The sequence below is a fragment of the Mobula hypostoma genome, chromosome 1, assembly GCF_963921235.1.
Source record: "Mobula hypostoma chromosome 1, sMobHyp1.1, whole genome shotgun sequence".
Lineage (NCBI taxonomy): Eukaryota > Metazoa > Chordata > Chondrichthyes > Myliobatiformes > Myliobatidae > Mobula > Mobula hypostoma.
Genome location: NC_086097.1, coordinates 64,955,957 through 64,965,376, shown reverse-complemented (window position 1 = coordinate 64,965,376; position 9,420 = coordinate 64,955,957). Strand labels below are relative to the sequence as shown.

General features: G+C 37.4%; 1 protein-coding gene across 1 annotated transcript; it reads left to right on the top strand.

The window, feature by feature from the left end:
• Positions 1–3,670: 3,670 nt before the first annotated feature.
• On the top strand, positions 3,671–6,474 carry nkx2.1 (NK2 homeobox 1). The gene is made up of 2 exons (XM_063068068.1): positions 3,671–4,124; positions 5,088–6,474. The coding sequence occupies exons 1-2, from the start codon at positions 3,755–3,757 to the stop codon at positions 5,756–5,758; spliced, it is 1,041 nt and encodes a 346-aa protein (XP_062924138.1). The 5' UTR covers positions 3,671–3,754; the 3' UTR covers positions 5,759–6,474.
• Positions 6,475–9,420: the final 2,946 nt, after the last annotated feature.

Genomic DNA, 9,420 nt, shown 5'->3' with positions numbered 1-9,420 from the left:
CCCGCCTCCCAGCCGGCGAATAACTGTGAGGAGAATCCATCAACAGAGGCCGCTGTTCGCGTTCAGTTGTCACATGGAGTCTCTCAAACGCACAGCTCGTTTGCTCTCGACCTACTGCAGTGTTACTAATTATTGCTGGGTTGCTTCGGAATTTCAACGTCGTAAAGTTAAGCGTGTTGTGATTTGGACAGCTCTGCGCTGTCGTACATATTTTCTATTGGCTTCACTTTCCACTAATTAATTCAGCTGTTTGTTGATATTACTTTCTACAGCTAATCATCAAGCAAGTACAGAATGTCTAATTATTGCAAGCATGTTTTACATCAAAACAACTTTCTCTTGTCGTCCCATGTATATCTGCTCTATTCGTTATGAACATTGGAGTAACTGACATAGACAGATGCTCTGTACCTATTGAGGATGTACCGTAGGATTGCAATAAAAAAAGACACTTGATTTTTTTTTTCACAGTGTAATGCCCCCGGATAAAATTACAGCCTTAATACTTTCAAACAGTATCATCAAAAATGTATTGTCTCATGGAACGTCGTTTAAAAATGGTCCACACTGACTTGGCTTGTTAAATCTACCCAATGGTTTCTGGACTTCAAGTTGGGTCCAACGCCGATGCGGAGGCTTGGATATTACGCCGGTTACTTTCTCAGAGCCTACCCAATTCTGAACCTGATTCGCATATTTATACAGCTTGCAAATTTTCAGCATATGGCTATTGAAAGTATTTTCCATGGAGTGAAATTTTATCAATTAACCTTGATGCTGAAGTTGAATTACTCGTGACTTCCGCTGTGTCTTGTACCAGTTTAGTCCCTCTAGCACGACAAAAAATATTTACTCATTTGAATATAATTTGGTAGTAAACATTTTTATTAGTAAAATGTGTAAGGCACGGAAGCGGGCTCCTTGGCCCATCGATTCAGCGCCGAACATCAAGGCCAAACTACACCACTCCCATTTAAGCAGACAAAAATATAGATTGATAAACTAAGTTAAATTTAGAAAAGGAATCTTCATATGAAATAGTTTAAATGCTTATTTAATGTCATTGAATATTTTAGCGGTGAATAAATCTTTGCACTTTTCAAGCATATTCAAGATGGTGCGTTCAGTGTTCATCAGGCTTTGACTGGAGAGGGTAAAAAAAAATCAAAAGATAAATGTAAAAATGAACATCCTTTTTGCCAAAGCATAGCAAAACAAATCTAAACAATTAGCAGCAGCTCACTGTATGTTTCAGCTATCAAAAAAACTAAATTAACGTAACACGCTGCTACATCGCTATTACGATTTTCACTATAATAACACTAATTACACTTAAAAGGCAATTAAAGGGGTTCGGTTCTGTGCGGCTGACCATTGTGTCGACCAGTTATTCAGATCGCTTACTGCCAGGTGAAACATAAAATGCAGTCTCATTCTTCTGAAGCTAATAGAATATTATATTTACTTAATACATTTCATATCTCAACAACTGCTGGACTAGCTTTCAAACAGTTATGATTCATATTAAAATTTATACTTCTTTACATTGTGAAGATTCGCATACGTGAGACCACAGGGCCAGGAGACAAACTGAAATTTTATTCGAAATTTTTGATGTTTTCATAAAAGAAAAGTTCTTTTGAGTGTAAAACACCTTACATTTCTGAGATTTATATTGGTCATCAAATTTCAGAAGAAGTCTATCTCATGTACATCAATGAATGAAACACCTTGGTTTTGGCGTGACGGTTTGCTTTGAAAATGAGACTGTTTGACTGACAATTTGTATGCTATCTCTAGTGTTATCGTCTGGATTGTGCAAGGTCAGAAGCTTTTGAAAAATCTCATTCCCCGCCATGGCGTTCATATATCCATAGAAAGGACCACCTTTCTCAGAATAGAATTGTATGAAAGTCCACTTTGCATATGATCTTTCTTTGGTTAATTCCAAAACTGAGCAAGAGAATGACACTCGATAATATGGTGAGTTCAGGCGTATATTTCATGCACAAAAAATCTCATTCAGACCCTTACTCGCTTTGTGACTGTACTTATTTACAAGTTGTTACACGTATTGTTGTTCAAGAAGAACCAGCGTTAACACCATATTGAAAATAATGCAAATTTAAAATAACGTACATGTTATAAAATCATCAAATAATCATAAACCAATGCACAATTATACCTAAACATTAAATACAGAATTATAATGACTGTCCGTTATTAATCCGGTTTTTCATTTTTTATTTACCTATATTCCCAAAGCTGGGATTCTATCGTTGACTGACTTAAGGACTTGCAGTATTAATTATGCATGGAATATTTTTCAACCTTTGACAAACATTTCATCCTATCCTATAGTATCTCGGCTCGAAAGTAAGTAAACAATTATAAAAGATATAAAGCAAAAGAAACATAGCTTTAAATAATGGATTGATGAAACCACGCATATTCAAAAACACAGTTGGCAGTAGCAGTTTAGGAGATGTGATTGTGATAAATGGTCTTATCACACCTATCATAAATACAATTAACAATAGATGGAGATTGATAGAAGACATTATTGACACTGCCATGAATAGAGAACACGGAACATACAAATGTACCTTTAAGGCATCTTGCAATAGTATAAATAGATAAATCAAATCTAACTGCATACTACTTGAGTAATTCATAATGCAGGTAAAATGGTCTGCACGATATCGGTTAAGTAAAGTGAATGCAAGGCAATTTTAAAATAATGTTTCATGACCAGAATACATCTTGTTCAAATATTTTTTAAATAAAGCAGTTTTCTTTCGGATAATTTAGTTACGTTTCTTTAGTTTAAATGAAATGGCCAAAATCGTGGACTTTGCACCACAGCTAGACGATAAATGTCAAGACACCGCTAGATTCATGGATGGTACTCTATACTTCAAAGCTGGGAAGAGTCTTTTAACTTGTGGATTCAAGAATAAAATTCTAACATCAAATCTTGTGGAAATCTCGCCTCTCCAAGAGATGTTAAGTATAATCAGGGCAGAGGTTTACACTTGAACGGTGTTAACTCATGCGGGAGCCTTCTTTCTCCTGAAAGACTTCTTGGCTATTGAATAAGAGCCCCTGAATTGAAGCAAAATGATCCTTGTGCATTAATATCGAGCACAGTCACAAAGCGAACAAGCATTTATGCTGCCACTCTGGCTAAAGATATTTAGTTATTCCTAAGAAGCAAGTGCACTTTTACATTACTTAAGTATATAACTCAACGATAGTGAAAAAAAATCTTAAAGTGCAATTATCCCTTGGCTTTATCAATGATATCAAAAGTCAGAGTTAAACACTGACCTTCACGTAAACACAACCACTGATAGTACCAAATGAAACCTTATTGCACATCCTTTATAGATAACGTATTGAACCTATGGACACCTTCAAATGTTCCGTTATTTAATATTTCACATTAAGTAAAATACATTGGCGAGATAAACTCGAAAGTATTTACGTTGCCATCAGCATGTTACCTAATTATCTTAGCAAGATGTTAAGTTCTATTGTTTGCTCGTTTGCGTTCATGCCCCGCCTCTCCTGTCTGTCTAAAACCTGGCGCCTGGCTACAACAAACAAAAGCTAGGCGCTCGCAGGTCTATAGCCTCGACTTAATACAATTAAGGCGGACTTCAATCACTCTCTTACGTGTACGTCCACAAGATCGGCGCTAACATAACACTGTTTATCCGTTCAGCAAATTTGCCTACTTCGCTGCTGAACCATGTCGATGAGCCCCAAGCACACTACGCCCTTCTCAGTTTCAGATATTTTGAGCCCCATCGAGGAGAGCTACAAGAAAGTTGGCATGGACGCAGCGGGTAACCTCGGCGCTCACTTGACAACTTACCGACAGCCACAGGTCTCCCAGCCGGGAATGCAACAGCATTCAATCGGACATAATACGTCGGTACCTGCGGCGACCTACCACATGTCACACGGGGTCCCCCAGCTTTCACATGCTGCTATGGGAGGCTACTGCAACAGCAACATTGGCAACATGGGCGATCTTCCTGCTTACCAAGATACCATGAGGAACAGTGCGAGTGCGACAAGCTGGTACGGGACGAATCCAGACCCACGCTTTTCATCCAGTAAGTGAAATAACTGTCTGTGTACTAGTGAAGGCGATGGGTTAAATAACACACTGTCGAAATAGTAAAGATATTTCAGGTATTCTAATTGTGTTAAAATAATGAAAATGGCGTTCAAAATTCAGTATCTTCAACACCTCCATTTCTAAATGATAAGTTTAGCGTGTTTTGATTTTCAAGAAGATTAGAGCAAGAATGTCTAATTGCACGGGGCATTTGTACTCGGTTGTATTTCTGCGCCCTTAGTTTTCATTCTCGGATTCTCCTGGTATTGCTAATCTTTATGCTTCGTGGAGTAAATCTATGGACAACTCAAGTTACCTGCCCATGGTTATTTAATCATTTCTCGCGGCACAAAGCAGTTCATTTGTGTTCCAGGTGCTGCACCGTCGTGCCCAGATTAAACAATTTAAATATTTAAATCATGATTTAGCAGTGTAAGAACTAAATTGAAAAATATATTAGGCCGGCACAGAGGGAATCAATATGTTCTCTTTATTGATAAATATTTTACATATGTTAATACATCTAATATAAATTGCACGATTTTATTATCAAATATTATTTGAAAACCGTAATAGTATTTGTACACAAATTGCACAAATATAATACTCTGCGTCATTTTATTCTGCGGAAGTACACTTCAAACTTTGAAAGATACTTAATTCCTAATTTCAACCTTTTTTTTAAAAAAAGTAATAATAGGTCTATTTTTAAATAACTAAATCTCTGATCATTTGCTAATAGATACATTTTAGAAGTCAGTTTCACTTAAACTCGCTGCAGAAAGAAGTAATCTAACTGTTAGTTTAATTGGTTGGGGTAGGAGCGCGCCACCACTGGATCTTGGATATTTGATAAGTACATTAATGCTGCAGTAAGTGTATCTACGTTGTTTTAAAATGTATACTTACCTCATTGCAAAGGTGTTTTTGCTGAGTTTATTCTTTTATTCCCATTCAGTTTCCCGCTTCATGGCCCCGTCTTCAGGCATGAACATGGGCGGAATGGGGGCTCTGGGTTCTCTGGGAGACGTTGGCAAACCCATGGCTCCTCTCCAGAGTACACCTAGGAGAAAACGCAGAGTGCTTTTCTCTCAAGCCCAGGTTTATGAGTTAGAGAGGCGTTTCAAGCAGCAAAAATACCTCTCAGCCCCTGAAAGGGAACATTTGGCCAGTATGATCCATCTCACGCCCACTCAGGTGAAGATCTGGTTCCAGAACCACCGCTACAAGATGAAGCGACAAGCGAAGGACAAAGCGGCGCAACAACACATGCAGCAGGACAACAGCACTTGCCAGCAACAACAGCAATCTCCAAGAAGGGTGGCTGTGCCTGTCCTGGTTAAAGATGGAAAACCGTGCCAAGGAGGTGCCAATGCCCCAATCTCCACCATTCAGTCCCAGCAGCAACAATCTACAACTACCGCCATCACTGTGGCTACCAGTGGGGCAGCTCACGGCCCAAGTCAGCAAGCAAATAGCGCAGGTCAGACATCGGAATTAGGACAAACCGCAGCAAGTCCTTCTTCTATCCAAAGCCACGTCACTAGCTTGTCTCACCTAAACTCTTCTAGTTCTGATTATGGTACAGCCATGTCATGCTCTACTTTATTGTATGGTAGGACCTGGTGAATGATTCACTTTGCTTGTGTTTCAATACCATGCTCTATTGATTCATATCTGCTGTATTTTGGTAGAGTGTTCTGGGTACTAATTTGCGTACATATGAATCAATACAGGAGCTTCCCGCTGAATTATAGCAAATCCTTGTAAATTTCTTTTGTTTTGTAGACTTGAAATGCACATATTTCTGGAATATATCACAGTGGGAAAAAAAAGACTTCTCCGTTTGCAGATATAGACTGAAGTTTACAGGATACAGATCTGTCCCTACCTAAGATCTGCAAAAGTAAAGTTTATCTGTTGGACGGGATAGAATAAGGCGTTCGAAATATGAAAGTGTTAACAAAGACGTGACACCAATTAATGTTCTTTCTTCGGAAAGATAAGAAATACGATAGGTTTATTTAACACGACTTGCAATTTTTTTAGTTTTAATATAAAACGTAGGTGTATATTTCTGTAAAATGCACACGTCTGGGCCGAATTTAGAGTTTTTAGCAATTTGTATATGCTGTGAAAAAATGTTTTCATGATGGACTGAACGTGTACAGTATTTGATAGTTCGTTCGTTAATGCCGGCGTAAAAAGTCGTTTTGCTGTAACTTAAAATAGACAATTGGTATAAATATAGTTCTAATAAATTATGAAAATCTAAACCACAATACCCACAACTATTTTATTGCATACTATTGTACATTTACTGTGATATACACTATTGCTCTTTCTTTGCCTGTAAGTGTCGCGGACTTTATCGGAGTGTATTTATGCGACATTTGTAGTTTGAAAGATATGAAATGGATGAAGAGAAAATGTTAAGTTAATGAAGGATCGTCCACAGTTTCCCCGCTTATTTTTTTTAAAGGCAGGATCGACCCAGTTCGGTATCTAAAGGCTGATGAAATCCGTGTTTAGATTGACCATTGCCTGTCAAACCAGTGAAGGAACCATATACTTTGTAGTACTTTGTTGCATTTTCTTGTTGATAGGCGTCGAGCCAGGTGGCATTTACTGAGAAAATTATTTGGTTGAAGATCAGTACTTTATTTTGGTAATGGTGAAAGCTTGTTTCTGAGGTGAATAAATGATAAGGCAGTGCAGTGCTTGCGATCTAAATGTGCACGAAATAGCCCGTTCTGTTACTGGCGCTGCTGATATCGCCACAGTTCGAAGTCCAGATGTCAAAGAAAGTTCAATTTGTGGCTGGCCATAAGCACCAAAATCGAACAAGCAACAATTTGAAAGTCAGAGAGTTTCACCTATGTTTATTTTGAATTAATTTCGCAGAGGGAATTAAAGTAGTTAATGAGGCCAAAGTGCATTTCAATTAGGAAGATCAAGTATGATTTCTCCATGGAAGACGCTGTTTGTTTTGGCATTAAGGAAATCTCAGTTGTTTGCGATAAGCAAAAAGAAAGATTTATGAGTTACGCTGCCAGGTCCGGACAATTTCAAACAAAACTCGCACTAACCGTGTTAAAATTGAGTGATAAGTGCACGGATTTCATATGGAATTAACATTCACAGAATCGGTGTTTAAGTAATCTGTTTACCTGACATACCTTGTTTAATTTTTACGAAAACTCAGTAAAACGCAGAATTGGCAGGAGTTTGGTACTAGCTGACCCCGCCAGCCCGCTGTGTATTGTGGTGTTACACAATCTAAACCATTTAAAGAGCTTCACAATTCCGAGATTATTTTTCTATTGAGAAGATATAACGATCTGAATGAAAGTGCGATAGGGCTGAATGGCTGGTGGGAGGAAATGATCAATATAACTCAGGAATTTGATTCAAATTAATATTTGATTTGTTTTCAGTCTGGGTCTAGATCAAATATGTTCATTTCTGAAGGGTCAGGCACACATTGTTTATGACGTGGATCGTTTTATGTTTGATTATTAACAGGAATCAATTTCTGAAGCTATAGACCGAAGTAAAGTGGCCTTTCGCTGTGTGTTCACCGATGATCGTAGCAAAGTTACCAATACAGTTTTTGGACTGGATTCCCTTTAAGTCGAAGATAAAACTTTTAAAATGCCCTTTTTGATGCAGCACATTCTGTTATTTGGCTTATATCCTAATGTGGTTAATGTTACATTCTTTATGAAATAAACATATTTGTCACTCAAAATGCATTCTAAATATGCTCATCAATATTTATGAATTTATCTCAAAATTATTTAAATGGATAGGTAGGAAAAACATTTTTGAACAGACTCTTGCAACGTTGCGTTATGATAATTGTGAGATGTGCAAATTTCCTTAAAATCCACGCGTTAATATTTTTTGGGGTCCATGCTTGGTGATTTCCACCTAGCAGGCCTCAAAGACCAACGTCATTATTTTTATGAGCCTTATATAAATGTCTGTAACATATGAAAGCTCCTTCTTCAAGAGGTAGCTCAGGCTTGGGCCCTTCAGAAAATAGCATTCAGTAAAAGCGTAGGCTCCCATTCTCCCAGGAAATGTACGGAGAGAACGGTTACACAACATTACATTTGTCATACATTCGACGGTACTTTTCAAAAATGCTTATTATTTTGTTTTAACCGAAGTATCTCACGCTGGTGTCTACATAAAGATATGCCTGATTTGGAAGCTCTTTAAATTAAGTTCACTGCCAGGTTAGAGACATTTGGTTCTACGGAAGCTGAGGAATTAACTCGCAAGTACTAAGGTAGGTCAGAGCGGTTCTATTACTGTTTCTTATATTAATAACTCTTTGCTAAACCCTTTCATATTCTAATTTATAGAAATGTTTGGGGCTATAATCGTTTCAAATATGTACCTCTTGCTCTGTAATAGAAATAAATTGCAATGCAATAACAATTATTATTTATAGGTTTTTATTAATTTATGTGGCTCAACTTTGCCACTTCCATATCTAATATTAGCATGGATTAACTAAATAAAGTTGAGCTGTTAGATAAATGCCGATGTTAATTGACGTGCATTTTAAAGTTCCCTTCTCCAGGGCTGAGTCCAAATTAATGATAGATAGTTATTTTCCAAAACTAGACATTTAATATACCGGCGTTCAACTGCACTTGGTCACAAAATGTTATTGCCAATGGAAGGACTGGCTGTATTCCGACAGCAAAATATGAACTAATGTTATGATGTTACACAAGCCGATGTTTACAAAGGTTCTATAAAATGTCCTGAATTGCGCTGCTGTCAGGTTTATAAATGCGGCTGTTAGTAACGCACTGTTTTATCCCGGTGCAATGGAAAACCTGCCGAACATCTCTATTTTTTTCAACATAATGATGAACAGATAACTTTCTAACCGAACCAAGCAGCGAATGCCTGAATCGAAAATAGCCATTAATATAACGATGCAAAATAACGAAGAATATTAGAGCGGCGAACCATCACAGGAGGTACTTCTAAGCCATATAACATCTAACATACTTACAGGACAGAAAAAGAGAAACCAAACGAAACGAAATATGTAAAGTATTGTACTGGTGGAATATCTTTCATTTTTAACGGTTTTCTTGTGGAACGTTATATAGGAAGATAAAGCCGCCAAATCGCCGTCACACTCATTGCGGATATATATAAGTTAAATAATACACTTTAAAACAGCCTCCTTATTTAAGTATAACTGGGCATTTGGAAAACCTATTACCATCAACTTTTCACCAGAAATACTTTGTTTACAATTT